This window comes from Heteronotia binoei, chromosome 19 (genome assembly GCF_032191835.1).
Source record: "Heteronotia binoei isolate CCM8104 ecotype False Entrance Well chromosome 19, APGP_CSIRO_Hbin_v1, whole genome shotgun sequence".
NCBI classification, from domain to species: Eukaryota; Metazoa; Chordata; class Lepidosauria; order Squamata; family Gekkonidae; genus Heteronotia; species Heteronotia binoei.
Genome location: NC_083241.1, coordinates 29,313,687 through 29,334,748, shown reverse-complemented (window position 1 = coordinate 29,334,748; position 21,062 = coordinate 29,313,687). Strand labels below are relative to the sequence as shown.

General features: G+C 51.2%; 2 protein-coding genes across 12 annotated transcripts in view; one reads left to right on the top strand and one right to left on the bottom strand.

The window, feature by feature from the left end:
- Positions 1-1,414: 1,414 nt before the first annotated feature.
- On the top strand, positions 1,415-12,700 carry NR2E3 (nuclear receptor subfamily 2 group E member 3). The gene is made up of 8 exons (XM_060259973.1): positions 1,415-1,853; positions 3,608-3,758; positions 5,199-5,302; positions 7,122-7,388; positions 8,461-8,642; positions 8,734-8,974; positions 11,175-11,280; positions 12,543-12,700. Exons 1-8 carry the CDS (start codon positions 1,415-1,417, stop codon positions 12,673-12,675), a joined length of 1,623 nt encoding a protein of 540 aa, XP_060115956.1. The 3' UTR covers positions 12,676-12,700.
- Positions 12,701-17,897: 5,197 nt separating this feature from the next.
- MYO9A (myosin IXA) overlaps positions 17,898-21,062 on the bottom strand; it is a 215,298-nt gene continuing 212,133 nt past the window's right edge. For all 11 annotated transcript variants that reach the window (XM_060260402.1, XM_060260406.1, XM_060260403.1 and 8 more), the window contains one exon: positions 17,898-19,533. In XM_060260402.1, coding sequence (XP_060116385.1) covers positions 19,055-19,533 — 479 coding nt within the window. In that variant the 3' untranslated portion in view covers positions 17,898-19,054. The remainder of the gene's footprint in view (positions 19,534-21,062) is intronic.

Below are 21,062 nucleotides of genomic sequence, written 5' to 3'. Positions count from 1 at the left end.
AAAAGTTGTCTCATATTGCAGGGTTGCCAGCTCTAAGTTGGGAAAGTCCTGGAGATTTGATGTCTGTTGTGGGGAGGGGAAGGGAAAGGAGATTGTAAGCCATTCTGAGACTCCTTTGGCTAGCGAAAAGTGGGGTATAAATCCAATCTCCTCCTCCACCTCTTGCAGGCCCCTTTGGAATTCTGACAGACGATGGTGGGCTCAGTCAGAAAATGGCCGCTGCTGAAGGCGAAGTCCCAAAATGGCTGCTACAGCTTACCTTCGATCTGACAGTGAAAATCCTTGCACTTTGATACCAGCAGCTGTTCAAGCAGTGTTTTAAAACATCTGCAAAGCCAATCAGATCTCCAATGGCCAAATGAAGACTCGATGGGCAAAAGCCCCACTTGGCCCCATCCACTTTCTATCAACAATTTAACAGGTGCGCAGAAGGGTGTTGTGAGTGCCAAGGCTCCTGTGGACACCCTTTTGGGGACCCCTAGATGAAACCAACATAAAAGTGTGGTCCAACCCCAGAAGTTCTGCAAGCCCATTAAAAATTCCGGAGAGCAGCCCAAAGCCCCTGTGATTTCCTCCCCGTAGCTGTCGACGCTCCACCTTCCCCTTCATCAATAATACAAGGCCTACTCCTGGAGTGGGCCTGAAAAACGCGCCCCATGAAATATTCAGCTCTGATCAGCAGCTGCTTGTGGAGGGAGGTCGGCCGCCTCTCCCCCTTTCCCAAAACGTTGGCTATCGCGTCTCAGGCGGGGAGGAAAAGTTGATGGCTGGGTGCACATTAGGATCGAAGGCCGGGGGAGCTCAGATGTCTCGAGAAGACGGCAGCCCCAATCTCTGCCATCCCAGCGCATGGTGGAACAACTTCGCTCAAAGCATCCTCCTGGATCGGAGCAATGAGAAAGCAGAAGATGGCCCTATTGTCCGGCTGCCGCATTCAAAAGGTGGCGACGGATTTGGTCTCAGTGGGATTTGGGTTACGCATTCGGGCCCCGTCCAGGGCTTGGCACCCTGTCGGTCCTTCACCGGGTGGCTGGTGCTTCCACCTTCGCAGAGAGGCTAAAGATTAAAGAGGATGACAGAGAGGCATCTGCTTACACGGCAGGAAGGGCTAATCTTCCCTGCTGCGCCGGGGGAGCCTTGAAGAGCAGAGATCCTCACGGGGCACAGAAGGCATCAGAGACTCTTGGGGACAAGCAGGGTGCTCCATAGTCTCGAAGGACAGCCGGGAGGCTCACAGCAGGACGCTTTGCCCGCAAAGGGCCTGGGTTTCAGGGATTCCAGGACCTTGCCCAAGAGACCAGCCGCCATCTGGGCACTTTCTTGTCCCGAGGTCTGAGGAGGAGGCCGAAGCAAAGGAAGCAGCTGCAGACCCCAGAGGACCAAACTATTTTGCCTCCAGGATCCAGCGCTCAGCATGACGACCTCCCCTGCTGAGTCCGTGAGCAGCCAAGCGATGGAGGGTGGCCAGCCAGGTAAGTGGCACTTGGGACCAGACTTCCCTCTTTCCTGCCTGCCACCCTCTTGGGACACAGCTACAGTCAGCCAGAATACCAGGGCCCAAGAGAGTAGAAGGCGACTGTGGATGTCCTCGTGGGATGTAGAGGAGGCCCTAGAGCAGGTGAAGGGTGTCCTCCTGCCCTTTGTTGCCCCAACGGAGCTAAGAAGGCATCTTGGCAGAGCTTTGGGATGTACCAAAATACGGAGGGAGTCACCCAGCAGCCCAAGTACCAAAGTCCGTTGCAGTAACCCGTGTCGAGGTGTCCCCCAAATTGCCAATCCTGAACCACTGAAGAGTGAGGAGAGTAGCGTAAAATTCACACAAGACATGCAACTGAAAAGGAATGCAGAAGATGGTACTTAATATTCACCTGAAAGATGCTGCCCAAACCTGACGAAATCCACTGAAGGGGTCCCTCGAAGCCTCAAAAGTCAATGTTGCTGTTTCCGAAAGAACAGTGCACAGATCTGTCCTTTTGCCTCTATTCCTTGACGATGCTCACGAAGTTGAAGCAGCCAGTTGGTGCAGGAACGAAACGGAGGGTTTTGTTTTAAATTGAACAGTCAAACAAAAGAAGCATCAGATCAGATTTGGAATCTTTGCATGCAAAGATCCAGACGGGTAGCCATGTTCATCTGTAGCAGCAAAATAAAATAGGGGTCCAATGACACCTTCAAGGTGGATAGACTTTTATTCCAACATCAGCTTTCCCAAATTGAAACTCACTTTGATCCAGCAGGCTGTCCCCAGGTAAAGTTAGGGGGGGAATTGAAGCAGATCAGGAGTAAGATCCATTTTATTCAGTGGGGCTTACTCCCAGGAAACTGTCCTTAGGATAGCAGCCTTAGAGGGTACTTTTAAAGACAACGGAAGGTGCAAAATACACATGCATCTTAAGGCAGGACAGACACCCATTGCATAGACAGCTAGGATACTTGCAATTGACATTTTCCATTTTATTATTTTACTGCATCTCACCTTCCTTCCTGGAAGTCATGAAGGAGTGGTGGTCTCCAATCAAGGCCTTGACCAGCATGGTGTAAGAGCATCAGACTGCTATCTAGGAGACCTAGGTTCAAATCCCCGCTCTGCCATGGAAGCTTGCTGGGACACTTTGGGCCAGTTGCACTGTGTCAACTTCACCTACCTCACAGGGTCGTTGTGAAGATAAAACGGAAGACAGGAGAATGCCGTGAAGTTGCTTTGGGTTCTTAGTGGGGGGAAAGGCAGACTACAAATGAAGTAAATAAGCAGATAAGGGTTTCAACAGGTGGACAGCACATCCCAAGGCACACTGCAAGGGAGACCTCTGGAACAGCTCCTTGGCCAGTAGCAGTAGTGGAGTCAGGTTGCTTTAGATTTTGGAAGCAGTGGTCTTAGAGGCCACCCCCTTTAGATCGTAATGCAGTGGCCCCCAACCTTTTTGGCACCAGGGATCAGTTTTGTGGAAGACAATTTTTCCACGGACCGGGGTCGGGCATGGTTTTGGGATGATACCATTGTGCACTTTATTTTGGAGTGGTGTGGTGAACAGACTCTTATCTGGAAGAACCAAGTTTGATTCCCCACTCCTCCGCTTGCAGCTGCTGGAATGGCCTTGGGTCAGCCATAGCTCTGGCAGAGGTTGTCCTTGAAAGGGCAGCTGCTGTGAGAGCCCTCTCAGCCCCACCCACCTCACAGGGTGTCTGTTGTGGGGGAGGAAGATAAAGGAAATTGTGAGCCGCTCTGAGACTCTTCGGAGTGGAGGGCGGGATATAAATCCAATGTCGTCGTCTTCTTTTCTTCTTCTCCTTCCTCCTCCTCCTTCTCACGGCCCAGTTGCTAACAGGTCACGGACCAGTACCAGTCCACGGCCCAGGGGTTGGGGACCCCTGTCATAATGGATACTTTGAATGCACATAGTGAAGGGTGAAGTATAAATCCAATCTCCTCCTCCTCTTTCTTTTTGCACCCCTCCCCCATCCCCACCATGAACTGGAGTTGTGCTCCAAACTCAGGCCCTGAGACTTGACTGGATTTGTGGACCAAACTCTCTCTGTTTCCCAGAGCTCACTGCCCAAAGTCCCGTCTTTGCCTGCCCCCCTGACCAGCCTCTCTCTTTCCTCCTAGGGCTCAGCCCGGCCCCTGGCAAAGCAGGGAGCCCTCTGCTCCTGTGCAAAGTCTGCGGGGACACCAGCAGCGGGAAGCACTATGGCATCTACGCTTGCAACGGCTGCAGCGGGTTCTTCAAGCGCAGCGTCCGCAGGAAGCTCATCTACAGGTGAGGCTGCCTTCTTGGGAGGGGAAGGAGGCTGCTGGGTGGCTTTTGCTCTCCCGGAGCTGGCAGGGTAGAGAAGGGTCAGAGAAGGACTGGGGAGACCTGGGTTCCAGTCTTCACTTGGCCATGAAGCTCCCTAGGTGACCTGAGGCCAATCACTCTCAGCCTAAGTTACCTTGCAGGGTTGTTGTGATTATATGGAGGAGTGGAGGTAGGGCAGCCCAGTTCAGGTTGGTTAATTCTGGAAGATTAGGGGTTGGAACCAGGGAGGGTTTGGGGACAGGAGAGATCTCGAAGGGGTATAATCCCATACAGCTGGCCCTCCAGGGAAATTGATCTCTGTAGTCTGAAGATCAGTTCTCATTCTGGGAGAATGACAAGACCCTACCTGGAGGCTGGAAATCTGAAGGGGAGGTTGTCTGAGATCCTTGGAGGAAGGGGTGGACCGGAGAATATGACGGCCAGATTCCTCCACCAACCACATTGGGAAGACTTCTGCTCCCTCCACCAGTTTGGCTCTGTGCTTGCTGCCTCTTTGTGGCCCAGGAGGCAAGTGAACCTCGGAGATGGAATGTTGATTTGATTTCCAAAGGAAATTTCCTCGGGAAAAGGGACTTGAGTCTCAGTGATTAAAGAGGGAGATTAGAGACTGGGTCTTGTTTTGTTGTTACTATGGAGTTTGCTCAATTACCTTTTGCTTTGACGAGTGGCCTTCAGCCACTCAAAAGCTGATTCTTCTTTAAAAAGGTAGTCCCCTGTGCAAGCACCAGTCATTTCTGACTCTGGGGTGACGCTACATCACGATGTTTTCATGGTAGACTTTTTATGGGGCAGTTTGCCATTGCCTTCTGCAGTCACCTACCCTTTACCCCCAGCAAGCTAGGTACTCATTTTACCAGCTGAGTCAACCTTGAGCCAGCTACCTGAACCCAGCTTCTGCCGAGATCGAACTCAAGTCGTGAGCAGAGCTTGGACTGCAATACTGCAGCTTACCACTCTGCGCCACGGGGCTCCTACCTTCTTTACCAATCAGCAAATCCACCAAAAAGCTGGTTTTATTTAGCCACCACGATATAAAATTTGGCTTGAAATCTGCTTTTCTTGATTTTGTAACCTCTGCTCTGATGAAGAGTTCTGGAGAACTTGAAATCCTGCCCATTAGTGTATGCCATTGGGTTGGTCCTAGTAAACGGGGGTCCCCAATCTTCCCAAGGTTTATGGTCATATTTGGCATTGACACAGGATGGGTGCAACCACCAAATGCCATGGAACCCCGAGGGCACTGTGTTGAGGATCCTGGTAGTCAAGGGATGATGTGGATTGTGTTCAAACAAAATTCAGCCCCTGCCTAGCACAGAGGGAGCTGAAAGGGTCCAGGAACTGCCCTTGCTGGCAGATGCCACCTCCGCAGAATGACTCGTGTGCTGGTTGTTCCCTTGACAGATGCCAGGCTGGCACAGGGTTGTGCCCAGTGGACAAAGTGCACAGGAACCAATGCCAAGCCTGTCGGCTGAAGAAATGCCTCCAAACTGGGATGAACAAAGACGGTGAGCGCAGACCAAATGCTGGGCGGGGGAGGCTTTCAGATTGGAAAATTTGTGGAGATTTGGGGGTGGAGCTCAGGGGAGGTGGGGGTTGGGAAGGAGAGAGACCACAGCAAGGTGTAGAGACACGGAGTCCACCCCCCACAGCTGCCATCAGCGTCAGGGGAACTGATCTAGAGCCAGTTTGGTGTGGTGGTTAAGTGTGCGGACTCTTATCTGGGAGAACTGGGTTTGATTCCCCCACTCCTCCACTTGCACCTGCTGGCATGGCCTTGGGTCAGCCATAGCTCTGGCAGAGGTTGTCGTTGAAAGGGCAGCTTCTGGGAGAGCTCTCTCAGCCCCACCCACCTCACAGGGTGTCTGTTGTGGGGGAGGGAGATAAAGGAGATTGTGAACTACTCTGATACTCTGAGTGGAGGGCAGAATATAAATCTAATGTCGTCGTCTTCTTCTTCCTTTCCTATCCCCACAACAGACACCCTGTGAGGCAGGTGGGATTGAGAGAGCTCTTTTGAGAACTGTGACCAATCCAAGATCACCCAGCTGGCTGCATGTGGAGAACTGGGAACTCAAAACCAGTTCGCCAGATTAGAATCTGCCACTCTTAACTGCCACGTTGGCTCTCTTCAAAAGCTTCAGTTATGAGGGTGCTCCTGCTTTGTTTACTAGAATTAAGGAACATGGAGAGCTACAACCGTAGCTCTAGCAGGAGTTGTCCTTGAAAGGGAAGCTGCTGTGAGAGCTCTCTCAGCCCCACCTACCTCACAGGGTGTCTGTTGTGAGGGGAGAAGTTCTAGGAGATTGTAAGCTGCTCTGAGTCTCTGATTCAGAGAAAGGGCAGGGTATAAATCTGCAGTCTTCATCTCTGTAGTCCAGAGACCAGTTGAAATTCTGGGAGATCTCCAGGCACCACCTGGAGGTTGGCAACCTTTCTCAAATGCAGAGGCTGGTGAAAATGTCATTCATGGACCTACCTTACAGGACTGTTTGACCATGATATTATACTGTACGTGAAGGGCTTTGAATGTGGAAAGCGCTGTACAAATGCCAATGAATGTTATAACGCCTCAGTCTCACTTCAGACGAGGCTTCTCTGTGGAACACGGATCATTCACAGCCTGATTTGGAACTGGCATGGAAAAGTATATCTTTCTTCTTCTCACTTCTCCCTCTGACAGCATTGATTAGGAAGAAGCCAGAGGACGTTATGAAGAATGCAGGATGACCAAGTATCTGAGGAAGAAATTGCTGGCAGTGGCAGGCAGGCAAAGGGGCTCAACGTTGGAGCATCTGCTCTGCATGCAGAAGGCTCCAGGTTCAATTCCTGGCATATATCCAGTTAAAAGGCTCAGGCAGTCGGTGATGGGACAGATCTTGATCTGGCTCAGTGGCAGAGCATCTGCTTGGCAGGTAGAAGGTTCCAGATTCAGTTCCTGGTATCTCCAGTTAAAAGGATCAGGTAGAAGGTGATGGGAAAGACTGGAAAGCTGCTGCCAGTCTGAATAGACAATACTGACCTTGATGGACCAAGGGCCTGATGCAGTATAAGGCAGCTTCATGTGTGTAGATCTGTGCTGAGCTGTGCCCCTGGCTGAGTGGCAGAGCACTTGCTTGGCATGCTGAAAGTCCCAGGTTCAATCCCCGACATCTCAGATGAAAAGGACCAGGCAATAGGTGATGGGAAAGACCTTCCTCTGAGACCCTGGGGAGCTGCTGCCAGCTAGAGTAGGCAAAAAGTGATTTAGACAGACTAAGGAAATGGCTCTTTTTCATGCTGTCTGCTATCTTCCCGGCTTCCCCCACTCCCCATTCTGCCTCCCAGCTGTGCAGAATGAACGCCAGCCCCGAAGCACTGCACAGTTGCGACTCGATGCCTCTGCCCTGGACCCCGATGGGCCGCCGGGGCACCCGATGACCACCCAGGATGTGCCCGCTGCACCCTGCCCTCCTCTGCAGAGCCCCCGAGCCCCCAGCTCCTGCTCCATAACCGGGGCTTCCAGATCCCGGGCCCCGACGCCCCCCAGTAATCACCGTTTCATGGCCAGCCTGATGACAGCGGAGACCTGTGCCAAGTTGGAACCCGAAGACGGTAGGCGGCTCAAAGACGAGGCTCCCTCCGGCGGGGTTTGTGGTGTGGAGAGCGTGGGAGGGAGGGAGGCACTCCTCTGCTGGAGTCTCCCTAAGGAGGGCTTCACAACCTTTTGTGCCCTGCCAGTGACCGCTTCTCCCAAGTGACACAGAATGCAGAGCACTGCTGTTGCAAACCCACGGGCTTGCTCCACAGATTATACAAACTCATGGGCAGTAGGCTCAGGACGGACAAAAGGAAATGCTACTTTACACTGGAAGTGATTCAAATGTGGAATTTGCTGCCAGAGGAGGTAGGGATGGCCGCAGGAGTAAACGCTTTTCAAAGGGGATTAGAGAGATTCATGGCTGAGAAGTCTGTCAATGGCTACCAGCCCTGGGGAATGAAGGGAACCTCCACATTCAGCGGCACTAAGCCTCTGAATCCCAGAGCCAGGAGGCAATATGAGGGGAAGGGCACAGCCCCCCTGCCCTGCTGCTGGCTCTCCAGAGGAACCGGTTGTCCACTGTGGGAGACAGGATGCTGGACTAGATGGACCACTGCTCTGATCCAGCAGGTCTCTTCTGAGTGAAAGCAACTCTGTGCTTGGGAATTGATAAAGTTGCTAAATAGTTTGACAGTATCCTGAGACTTATGGTTTAATAAATGGATAGAGTGGATCATCCCAACGCAGGCCAGTTGACGAGCTGTGGCCAGGCTACATCAGACCTGGAAATGAAGCGGGTTGATTAACTCCAGTTAGTCTTAACTGTCGTTTTGCATAAACAAAAGTGAATCCTTTGTTCCACGTCACCGCCCTCAATGCAGTGCTGGCTGGGATACCAGCTAGCAAGAGAGGTGGGGGAAACAGGGAAGGATTTGTGTGCCCACAAGCCGAAAATGAAGGGTAGTTAAAACAAACCCATGGTTTTGCATTAAGTCTGATCAGAGCCAGAGGAACCCTGGTTTCGATGCATGATTGCCCTCTGCTGCCCCCTAATGGATACAGAACACTCAGGCTTTGCCTTGAAGTTGGCTGGTTCTATGTTGAGCAAGCCAAGAGTGGGACCAGGTATTCTTCTTCCCTCTGCAGCAGATGAGAACATCGATGTGACAAGCAATGAGCCGGAGCGCATGGTGGGAGAGTCCCAGACATCCCTGTACCCAGCTGCCAGCCCCGAGAGCGTCTACGAAACCTCTGCCCGCCTCCTCTTCATGGCTGTCAAATGGGCCAAGAACTTGCCCGTCTTCTCAAACTTGCCCTTCCGAGACCAGGTGAGGATGTTGGCCAAGCCTACCTGTACTTGGCTGAAGAGGGGGGCGGTTTGTGCTAAGTAAGGGCCCCATATTGTGCCGTTTGTTGCAGGTGATCTTGCTGGAGGAAGCCTGGAGCGAGCTCTTCCTTCTCTGCACCATCCAGTGGTCACTGCCCTTGGAAAGCTGCCCGCTGCTCTCCGTCTCAGAGCTGGCCCCAGCCCTCAATGGCAAGTTGGCATCCGCCAGTGTGGATGTCCGCTCCCTGCAGGAAATAATCGGGCGCTACAAAGCCCTGGCGGTGGACCCGACTGAATTTGCTTGCTTGAAAGCGATCGTGCTCTTCAAACCAGGTGAGGTGTCGGGGCGGGCAGGGACTTTGTGCTAGAGACTTTGTGCATAGCCAGAGCTGAGTCACGTAGGCAGAAAAATCCAAATTCTCCATCAAGACAAAGGGGGATTGACAACAGGCTTGAATTATGCAAATCACAAAAGAGTATTTTATATAAGTTATCCTGCAGGTTTTTTTTTTTTTTTTTTACTATTCTGCATCATTCATTCTGGCTTGGCTGGCCAGGGAGGGGGGATGAACAGGTTCCCTTACCTGGCCTCCAACCACTGGAAATTGTGTTCAGCGCCCAGATGTTGAGATTGCAGCAAGCCGGGCCCCCCCAGGGTGTGATGCAGTGGATTAGAGCAGTGGCTCCCAACCTTTTTGGCACCAGGGACCAGTTTTGTGGAAGACAATTTTTCCATGGACCGGTGTGTGGGGTGGTGCTGGGGCTGCCCCCCATGGAAGTCTTTAAATGAGGGGTAGGCGAAGGTTGCTGCCATGCTGTCCCTTCCACCTACCCGTGACCTGGGCGGATGAAAGAGGTGGTGCTTCGGAGCAAGGCTGCACTGTCTCTTTCGTCTACCCCAGTCCTAGGCGAGTGAGAGGGGCGGTGGGGCTGCTCTGCCTCGCTCCAAGGCTGTGGACCCAGGCTGTGCTGTCTCTTTCATCCACCCGAGTCTCAGGTGGGCAAAAGGGGTGGTGCGGCTCCTCTGCCTCGCTCTGCAGCCTGGTTGCTAGCAGGCCAAGACCAGTACTGGTCCATGGCCTAGGGACCCCTGGATTAGGAGTAGCGGACTAGGACCCAAGGTGACCTGGGTTCGAATTCTCACTTCTACCATGGCAGCTTGCTGGATGCCTTGGGCCCATCGCAAACTTTCAACCTGGCCTATCTCATAGGTTTGTTGATGTTAAAAAAAATGGAGGTGGGGGGGGGAAGTGACGTTCTAGGCCGCTTTGTATCCCAGCTGTGGGGAGAAAAGTGGGATATAAATACGTGCAAACTCATCACGTGACATCTCTCTTTGCAGCCACAAAGCCAGGTCACTTGCGTTGGTTTTCCAGACGGAAACAACAAAGTGTCCCTAAATTCTGCACCCAGGGCCACGCTCTGTGCTTTGACTGTTCCTGCAGAATCAGGACACACGCAGAGGAAGCAACCTGGCTAAAGCAGCTTCAAAGACAACCCAGCTAGCAACGGTTATGGAACTGAGATAGCTGAGACAGTGGAGGACCTGCTACGAATGCAGTGGCCCCAGGTCCTGCCTTCCAGGATCTTAGTGGTTTTGCTTCTCTCCTACGCCACAGGCACAGACATAAAGCCAAAGCAGCAGGTCTACCCATTTAAACCTTTCACTTGCCCCCCTTTTAAAATACATCAGCATTGACTCCGCTGGTGTTCGTAATTATATGAAATGAGATCAGTGTGATTCCTCAAGCATTCTTACTTTGGTCAGAGGTGGGTCAGCTCTCCCGTCCTGCTCCTTGGGAAAACAGGTGAACGTAAGAAGAGTCCTGCTGGATCAGAGCAGTGGTCCATCTAGTCCAGCCTCCTGCCTCACACAGTGGCCAGCTGGCTCCTCTGGAGGGTCAACAACAGGGCACAGAGGCTGAGGCCTTCCCCTGAGGTTGCTTCCTAGCTCTGGGATCCAGAAGCTTTGTGCCTCTGAATGTGGAAGTTCCCCTCATTGCCATTGATAGAGTTATCCTCCATTAATCTATCTAATCCATTGTTAAAGTGGTTTATTCCTGTGGCCAACGCTACTTCCTCCGGCAGCAAATTCCACATTTGAATAAGAACATAAGAGAAGCCATGTTGGATCAGGCCAGTGGCCCATCCAGTCCAACACTCCAACACAGTGGCCAAAAAACCCAGGTGCCATCAGGAGGTCCATCAGTGGGGTCAGGACACTAGAAGCCCTCCCACTCCTTCCCCCCAAGCACCAAGAATACAGAGCATCACTGCCCCAGACAGAGAGTTCCAATGATATGCTGTGGCTAATAGCCAATAAGAAAGAATCACTCTCTTCCCTCTCAACTGAGAGCATTTGGGAGTGAGTCCCTCCTTCATGGGGCTCTTCTCTGCACACCCAGCCCCACTTCAAGGAACTGCAGAAGGAGCCTGCCCGGTCAGCTAGCAAACAGAAATGGCAAAGATCTTGCTGTGCTTGGCGCCTTCACACTTCCTTGTGGCAAACTTTTTCTTCTTCTTCTTTTGGCAGAAACCCGAGGCCTGAAGGATCCAGAGCAGGTGGAGAATTTGCAGGATCAGTCCCAGCTGATGCTAGGACAACACAGCCAGATGCATTACCCCAGCCAGCCCGTCAGGTACGTGACTCTGCCCCCCAGATGCCAGCCCCGCTGTTCCTGTACGACCGAATCGGCAGGCATTTTTTTCCCTAGCAAAAGCCCAGCAGGGACTCATTTGCATATTAGGCCACACCCCTCGATGCCAAGCCAGCAGGAACTGTGTTCCTGCTCAAAAAAGCCCTGCTAATTGAAATGTGAAAGCAAATTGGATCCTCCCTTAGCCTTCAGGGCAACCAAAGCCCCCCCCCCCCCCATACTCCCTCTAGCCTCCCACTTGCAGCCCTGCTTCCCCCACACCCTCTCCCTTCCCACGCTTAAAAAAAAAAAAAGGTAAAGGTAGTCCCCTGTGCAAGCACCAGTCGTTTTCGAGTCTGGGGTGACATTGCTTTCACGTTTTCACAGCAGACTTTTTACGGGGTGGTTTGCCATTGCCTTCCCCAGTCATCTACACTTCCCCCCCAACAAGCTGGGTACTCATTTTACCAACCTCGGAAGGATGGAAGGCTGAGTCAACCTGGAGCTGGCTACCTGAACCAGCTTCTGCTGGGATCGAACTCAGGTAGTGAGCAGAGGGCTCCGACTGCAGTACTGCAGCTTTACCACTCTGTGCCATGGGGCTCTTTAAAACCTTCCCCTTTTACGGGATTGGCCAGTTAGGGTAGTGGCCTCTTTTCCAAGCATAGCTGGAAAAACAAGGTCTTTACCAGTAGTATAAACCATGATACCTTCCTTGTAGATGTAGCAAGACTGGCATTAGGGGCTAGCAGGGCTGGGCGCCTATTGAGGCCCAACTGGCCAAAAGAAGCTGCACCCCCCCCCCCACCGCAACTGGAGACACAGGATCCTTCCCCCATTCTCCCGCCAGGGGAACAGAACCTCCTGAGGAGAAAGCAGAGTGCGAGAAAGGCACACGCTGCCACCTCCAGCAGACACCCTTCCAAACTGACCCATGGCACTTGTGCAGCCTTGCAGTGGATTTCTTCCCGAGTTCCCACCTGGTGATCCAGAGCCCAGCCTACCTTACAGGGCTCCTTGCGAGACTAAAACAAGAGTCACGTCCACCACCCTGAACAAATGCTTTGGAGGAAGGGGAGGGTAAAAATCAAATGGAGAAAGGAGATGGAGAGCCAGAACACCGTTCTCTTGCGGCAGAAGCCTGCTGCATAGGTCATTCTGGATGGGGGCTCTGGCCCAACTCCACAGGGCGCCCCCGTCATCCAGTGAGGCTGATGATCTCATTTTAAAACCAACCTCGTTGAGCCTCTCCTCCGTTCTTCCAGATTCGGGAAGCTCCTGTTGCTTTTGCCTGCTTTGAAGTTTGTTTCTTCGGACCGGATCGAGCTGCTTTTTTTCCGCAGAACCATCGGGAACACCCCTATGGAAAAACTGCTCTGCGACATGTTCAAAAACTGACCTGCTCCTTTGGAGGGACCGGCCCCTTTCCAAGACTCCCCCCCTCCCTGGTTTCAAATCCTGGATCTGAAGGCCATGAACGGGGAGGAGGGTGGGGTGGAGGGAGGGAGAGAGGCCATCCTGTTCCCCTCTTATCCCTTGATCCTATGGCTTGACCACCGGGTAATATGCAGCCTGGAAAAGATTTACATGGTTTGCAGTCGCTGGCACCTAAACACGGAAGAATTCTAAGCTGCCACTACAGTTGCAAAAGGATAGCTGCTCAAGACACACTCATGATTCCAAGGCTGAGAAAGGGCTGGAAGTCTGTGTACCTGGACAAAGGCACTCTCCCTACGATGCCATAGTCCAGGGTGGAGTCTGGGCACTGAAGGCACAGGCCCTAGATGCAAATGAAGGCTGGAGTTTAACCAGAAATCACTCTGTACCATTCCCATTAAGAGGGAAGGGAGGACAGGGCCACGAGCGAGTTCTGGAAACCCAAGCCATTCCAAGCCCCTCCCGGCATAATAAAAAAAATTCAGTTGCCTTGGAAAAGGAACTGAGCGTTTGTGATTGTTCAAGACCTCACAGGTAGTACGTGAAGAGAAGCCGGGATGCACCGCTTGCATTAAGGTGCTGGAAAATGCTCAGGTGTGTTACCTGTGTTTTTCCTCTGAGGCTGAGCTCCAGGACCCTGAAAGGGGACTGCACCAAGACAGAAAGGTCTGGTCCAGTTGGTGTGGAGAACCCTTGAACTCAAAGTTTAAAAAAAAAAATGGGGGGATGGGGAGGAAAAAAGGGGAACCCCTTGATGGCTATTGTTGCTTAATAAACTGGACGTTTGCCCATTTTGATTGTTATGACTCCATTTAACGTCCTACGGCTCTGCTTCCTCTTCGCCAGTGGAAAGCAAGGCAGCACAACGGACCCCCTTTCAAGATCCAGCAAAGAGCTGCCAGATTTGGATGTGTTACACTGAATGCTGGGAGCAGGGCCTCTGTCCCACGCTCCCCACATTCGCTTCCCCTGATTGATAGAAAAGTGATGCTCCACCTGTCTGAGCAGCTCCTTGTCCAGCCAGAGCTGGCCCTGCCCCTAGGCAAACTAGGCAATTGCCTAGGGCGTGGCCTTCTGGGAGCACCAGAAGGTAGCCTTGCCTAGAGTCCCAGACAGTCTAGGGCCTAGAGTCCCAGACCTGTGTCCAGCTACCTTCTGCCCTGTACTGCAGCCAAAAGGACATTCACTGCCAGTTCACTTTGAGGGCACACGACTCAGTAGCCCTCAGAACCTCAACAGATGCTTCAACGTTCTCTGAGTTTTGTGTTCCTGCTGTTGTCTTCTTGTCGCTATGGAAGAGAGGATTATGTCACCTCTCTAAACTCCTGTGGAAAAGTGAAATAAACTTAGCTTTTTGCCCCCACGTTAATAACCTGCCAGCGGTGAACTGAGAAGTCCTACAAGAATTCATCTACAAACTAGCAACAAACGGGTGGGTTGAATGGTCCTAGAATGGTTGAGCTGATTAGCTCACGGGACTTCAGAAGGCAATACCACTCTCTATTGGCCACATTTATGGTGATTTTTAAAACTGTTTCAATCATTTTGAAACAACACAGGGGTGGAATTCTAGCAGGTGCTCTTTTGCATATTAGGCCACACCCCGCTGATGTAGCCAATCCTCCAAGAGCTTACAAGGCTCTTTTTTGTAAGTTCTTGGAGAACTGGCTATATCAGCAGGGTGTGGCCTAATATGCAAAGGAGCTCCTGCTAGAATTCTACCCCTGGAAACAAGGTAGGAAAAACATGCCTCCTGATCCACCATTAAGGGACCAGCGGGGGTCTAGAAAGGGGAAGGCCCTTTCCAAGGGACCTGCCGGATGGAATGTTTGGCTGAACAGTAGATCAGGCCTTCCTCCATAGAGGACAAATAACATTTTTGCTCATGTGACACAGGATGATGTTCAGATGCTCCTGGTATCTGTATTCCTGCCTCCCCCCCCCCCGCCCCCCGAATCTTGGCCCAGATAGGCAACTCTGAACATCACCAAGTACGGAATACATCTGCCACTAGCAACCATTTTTTTCCATTGCTTTGTTCTTTAATAAGCTAGGGGTTATTTGCTCATAAAGGGTGGTTTTTTTTATACAGCCATATAGTATTATATTTACGAAATATTACACAAATTGCACTTTAAATATGACGGCCTTGATCCAGAAAAAGGGAAAAAGAACCCGACATTAATGTTTTCTTTAAAAAAAAGGGAAGAAAAAAAGAAGAACCCCCCCCCCCCTTCCAGACACAAAATTACAAGTTTGCTGGCCAACTGTGCTAATGGCACACCTCCTGGCTTGGTGAGCAAAATAAAACATTTTTTTATAGAGTTCTTCTCTTAACAGGTAAAATTCCTAGAGTTATGACACAGGACAATATATCCTTTTACAATACATAGGTCTGCTTTGAAAATGTACACTCAGTATTCTACTTATAAATTACTTTTTAAAAATTCCCATTAAAAATAATTATATGCAGCCAAAATGTCCTTTCCCCAGCGGTAAGTACATTCATTTAATACAGTGAGCGGAAGAGGTCCGAGACCCTCCCCTCCCGGAACGCTTGCAGGGGGCTGGAACAGGTGGGGGTTGCGGAGGGAGGAGAATGAAGGGAGTGTTTGGAAGACAGGCGTCAGGCAGAAATGTGGGTGGGGAATGGAACTGAAACGACTCTTTCCTTCCTGCTGCCTGTGTTCAAAATGGTTCAAGAACCAAAAGCTCAGGCTGGACCCACCCTCCAGGGCTTTTTTTTGAAGCAGGAGCACCTTTGTATATTAGGCCACACCCTTCTGATGTAGCCAATCCTCCTAGAGCTTACAGTAGGCCCTGGAATAAGAGCCCTGTAAGCTCCAGGAAGATTGGCTATATCAGGGGTGTGTGGCCTAATATGCAAAGGAGTTCCTGCTACAAAAAAGCCTTGCAAAGTACACTGGTCCCTCCTCTTCCCTTAAGCAGATGCTGGCTAAAGGGCTTTGCGCTAGAAGAAAAGGGGGACAAGTCCCTAGGAGTGTATGCAAAGCTCACTTCTCCCAGCACAGAAACTGACCGAAGACTCTTTGTGGAGTACAGGAGGTCAGGGTTCATTGCGGGCTTTCCCGAGAATGGCATCTCTGTGTCCTTGCCAAACGCCGCTGGAGCTAATGAGAACTGGCCCATCTGAAGCAGGTTATGCAACTTGGAGTGGGCTCTGTGCGTGTGATGAGATCCAACTTATGCCAGATTCAGGCCTGCAGGAGAACGAGATGGCAGAGCAGGCTGTGGCACTTGGGAGGTGCGGGCAGAGATCTGCATTTTGGATTGCTCCCCTGCAAACAGGAAACCAGCCAAAGCCAGCAAAAAGGGCAGAACGTCTCTCTTTTCGCTGGTCTCCCACTGGCAGACAGTGGATGCAACATGCAAAGTTGGGGTCTGCCAGCAAGCCAGGCTACCTCTTCTGCAACCTCGTTCTCTTGCCTGGGGGGACCACATCTTAACCTGCAACTAGCCTGCATTGCAGAGGGGAGGGGTCCATCTTTCAAGCTCAGACTGGGTCTAAGCGAGACCTTCTCTCCCATTGGATTGGAATCACTGCTCAGTTTCAGCCCATCCTCCATCTGAGCCCTCCGTCGTTGTTAGGGCAAAGCACACCGCTTCATTGCGCAGGACACCAGATGGAAACGTGGTGCTTTGGAGACACCAGGGCTCCTTGTTGGGTTTGTATGGGCAGACCTGGGATGGTTAGGCACGGGGTGCTCCCTATCTCCCTCTTCTGAATCTTCTGAACTGCCAGGGAACAAAAAACCTCCCAAAGCCAACAGCAGCATGCTGGAAAACTCTGCAGTGGTGGGGAGGGAGGAGGAACAAAGGATGACATCCATCTGTAGAGGTGCTTCTGGGAAAATTCACCTCTGAGTAAAGAAGACCTCTATGCCACTGTGTGAAGACAACAGTACCCAGGGCTGGCTCAAGCCGGCTGGCCTGAAATCCTGGGCAAGCAGCAGGCTCTGAGGGGGTGGGGAGGAAGCACCTAGCAGCAGTGGAGAAGGTGCTGGAGGGGATGACGGGCACACCATTCCTTTGGCACCCCCTCCTGTGTTGGTGCCCTCAGCAGCCACTTGGACAGTGTACTGGCCCTGGCCAGCGCCTTGAAAAGACAGCAAAGCCAAAGCAAGGGGCCCAGGGTTCCAGATTTCTCTCATGGGGCAGTCCTCGATTTGCAGCTGAAACACCTCTCTAACAAGCCAGGCTTCTTTCACAGCCGCATCTCCAACTGCAAACCTCTATGGTTTGCATTCTGTAAAGGTATACTGCCTGCTGTGCTGTCCAAAAGCAGCCACCCATCTGCTGAGTGCGCTCAGCTTTCTTTTACCGTGTTACTTTTTTCACTCATGAAAACATAGTGAAACATGGTGACCCCCCTGTGCGGGCCTTCGTGATGCCCCCAATTACTGAAACCTAGGATCTAGTGGCATCCAGACTATCACTGATGGTCCACAAGCTCCTCTGACTGAGTCTGAAGGACTACTCAAACTTCGTAGCACCTTTGAACCACGGATTCCCGGCTTATTCTCAGCCAGCCACCACAGAAAACTGAACATAAGTTCTGCGTGACAGTACTGTAACTCCAGGAGCAAACTGGTTGCAAAGGACATCAAAGGGTTTTATGATGATCTGTGATACTTCAGTTGCTTCACGTTCAGATCTCAAACAAAAGTATAAACATTTTTTTAAAAACAGCAGCTACATTTGTACGGGCGGCTCCAAACAAAATGGCCGAATCAGCAAAATCACACCCTGACCAACAGTGCCCTGCTCCTGACTCTTATCTTATGTGGCCCACCCATGACGACGGTGTTAGCAGATGCCCTGAAAAGAGGGCTTCAAAGGGGTGGATGCCCACTGGCTCTGCTTCCCCCCTCCCCAATATATTTCTTATTGCCAAAGCTAACAAGGGAGGGAGTAGGGTTTCCCACAAGCCACTTTCAAAACTATTTAACCCCAGTAATGAAGTCCTAAATGCTCCAAGTGGCCGGCAAAGTTGCCTTATGGCACCCGAGTGGTGAGATATAATGACCTTGACCTATTCTGTAGTGTGAAGTCCTCTGGTCAAACATCTACTATCCCTGCCCCTCAAACTACCCTTTCACCTTCCTGGCTTCCATGTCCCACTTTGCTGGTGGGGGTGGGGGCGAATTAAAAAAAAAATGAAAACCAAAACAAAAAAGTTTTATTTACATCGAACTTCAGTAACCATAATACTAACAAAGCGCTTCAAGTAGTCTCTGTTTTGTTTTTTTTTCCTCCTTTGTTTAATACTGACGTTCAGAAAGAAAAGCTCGATCACATTGGTAAACAGACTGATTCTGGACAGCAGCCTTAGTTATCGCTTCTCCATACTTGGACAATCTTCTTCTTGACTGGAATCAAGTGGAGAGACATTTTTCTCGGTCTGTCCCGCTGCCTTTGGCCCAGGCAGCAGCCCGGCACGTCTGGGGCGCAGTCAGGAAGGCCGAGGGTGCTAATATTCTGAAAGACGCACTTGCCTCTCCCCCTTCCCCAGCATCTTATCCTGTGCATGTCTTGACACTCACAGGACACTTGTCACGGTTATGGCTACTGAAAAAATTCAGCACTAATAATTTGGCTTTGACCTACCTGGAATCAAAACAGGCATCGGTGAGTCGGACGCTGTCGACAACTAAAGCTAAATGGAACAACAACGGACAGCCCTGGACAAAAAACCCCAACAAAAACTCTGCCACGACAGGCTCGCGCCTGGCGGCGGGTCTGAGAAGTGCTTGAATGGAAAACGAGCATTTTTTGTAATATCGGTCAACACTACAGACTGCGTTATAAATAGCTCGGAACAAAGGGAATGGTCTCCTCTTTGCTGTGGTTTCTTCTGTGGAGGTCCATGCGTACATCCCAGTGCAAAAAGAAACGTCCTCCCCACCCCAAAGTCAGCAGCTTTGACAATGATGGCCAAGAGCAGCTCTCTGGACTCTCGACTGCCCTCTGTGGTGTCCTTCCCCAGCCAGAGCATTCCCTGGCCCACAACAATGGCCCCTGGTGAATCAAGAAATGGCAGGCATCCTTGCCCAAATCCCCAATCCAACAGCTCGGGAAGGTTCCCAGATCCAGAAGCCAAAGGCAACTGAGGCCTTGGTGGCACCTCCCGCCGTAGGCTTTCGTCTGGAGTGCAGCCTCCTCTCTACAGCACCGGCGAGGCAATGCTGGCGTCCCAAGCAATGAGGGAGGACAAGCCGATGTGGGTGACGAGGAGCTGGTCTACAGCGGAGGCAGTGGCGGTGGCGTCAAAGTGGAGGGGAGACAGTCAGATGTTCTCGCTCGGCTGCCGCTGACCGGCTCACACCATGAACTCATTGTTCCCGAGCAGCACCAGCTGCTGGGGGCTGTTGCAATCAGCAGCGTCGGGATGCCTCTTCCGGCCTGTCCCGGCAGCCCCCTCGGGAGGCTCTTTGGCTTTGGGGGGAGAGTTTTTCACATTCTTCAGTTTCTGCTTGCCCTTCTCGGGATTGAAAGTCCCCCTGGTGGTGAACTGCGGCCTGTCGTCCAGGCCTTTCAGGTGCCCCGGGGATCGCTCGGGCGTTGTGGCACCCCCAGAGGGAGCTGCCCGGTAGAAAGGCGACTTGGAGTAGATCTGGAATCGTTTCCGAGTTACGTGAGGTAAGCAGGAGGAGGAAGAGGAAGGAGAGAGGGAGGGAGAAGAAACCGAGGAGTCCACAGAGTCCAGAGAGTCGGGCTGCTTCCTCAGGTGTCTTCGAGACCGGTTGGTGGTGGATTCTGCCTTGAGGGGTCTCAGTGAGCCGAAAGCTAAACTTCGCTCTGGCATGAAGGAGATACAAGATAGACTAAGTGCTGGCTTTGCATTGGGGTAGCAGAGGAAGTGCTAACTGGGGTTAAAAGTGTGTGTGTGTGGGGGGGTGGATTTCATTTCCAGGATGACCAATGAAATCCAACATTTGGCTACCACTTATTCCCTACACTGCCCAATAGTGACCAAAGGATGAGATTCTAATTGCCTCATACTGGAAAAGAACTAATATATCTCATGTTGGGTGTTGGTAAGGAACTTGTTAGATACGGTATCTTCACAATTTAAAGTAATAAATAAACTATCCTAATCTGCTCATTTTCTAAAGAGCCAATTTGATGTAGCGGTTAAGTGCGCTGACTCTTATCTGGGAGAACTGGTTTTGATTCCCCACTCCTCCACTTGCACCTGCTGGAATGGCCTTGGGTCAGCCATAGCTCTGGCAGAGGTTGTCCTTGAAAGGGCAGCTTCTGTGAGAGCCCTCTCAGCCCCACCCACCTCACACGGTGTCTGTTGTGGGGGGAGAAGATATAGGAGATTGTAAACCGTTCTGAGTCTCTGATTCAGAGAGAAGGGTGGGGTATAAATCTGCAGTCTTCTTCTTCTAAACGTAAGACCGCCCTCTTTAAAATATATGGGGGGGGGGTAAACAAGTAGTGGGAGATGCCCACCAAAAATATTGTATGACTTGTATTTATTAAACACTTCTCACTGAACACATGTTATGGTTACTGTAAAAAGCATTACTGTATCAGTCACTGGAACATGTATTTATTGCACTGCTACGTTTAACCTCATATTGTTGACATTTCTGTTGTTCTATAATAAAGTATGGAGTTATTAAAAAAGCCCCATTCTCATTCCCAAACACCACAGTGAATCTTGAAAAGTATGGGTGGAGAGAGGGTTATGTAGTTAGGAAAACCACTCAGGAAGGGCAGAAAATGGATTCTGGCCCAAATCCTTCTGTTTCCAGGGCACGCCTGGGGATGGGGCAGTGCTGGCATCAGGGCGTCTACTGAGGTGGGGATCTTTAGCTTGGAGAACCGACAACTGAGGGGTGACAGGATAGCGGTTTATGAAATGATGCACGGGACAGAGAAGGTAAAGAAAGAAGTACTTTCCTCCCTTTCACACAATACAAGAACTTGTAGATACTCAATGCAATTGATGAGCAGAAGACTCAGAACGGATAAAAGGGAGTGCTTCTTCTCGTGAAGGGTTAACACGTGGAATTTGCTGCTGCAGGACTTGAGCTGCCACCCTCTGAGTGGGGCTTGGAGATCTCCCAGAATTACAACGGATCTCCAGATGTCAAAGGTCAGTCACCTTGAAGATGGACTGCTTTGGAAGAGGGACTTTTTGGCATTATGCCACGGTGAGATTCCTCCCCTCTCCAAACCTCACTGTGCCTGTTCCTCCCCCAAATCTTCAGGAATTTCTCAACCCAGAGTTGGCAACCTTAAACTGAACAGAGGTGGGGCTGTTCGGAGGGGTCACCGGCCTAATTCCAGAATCTAGACAAAGCAATCCAAACACA

Coding starts and splice junctions, on each gene's coding strand:
- NR2E3 (XM_060259973.1), top strand. CDS start 1,415: ATGACGACCTCCCCTGCTGAGTCCGTGAGCAGCCAAGCGATGGAGGGT. Junction 7,389..8,460: donor CAAGTTGGAACCCGAAGACG/GTAGGCGGCTCA, acceptor TTCCCTCTGCAG/CAGATGAGAACATCGATGTG. Junction 8,975..11,174: donor GATCGTGCTCTTCAAACCAG/GTGAGGTGTCGG, acceptor TTCTTTTGGCAG/AAACCCGAGGCCTGAAGGAT.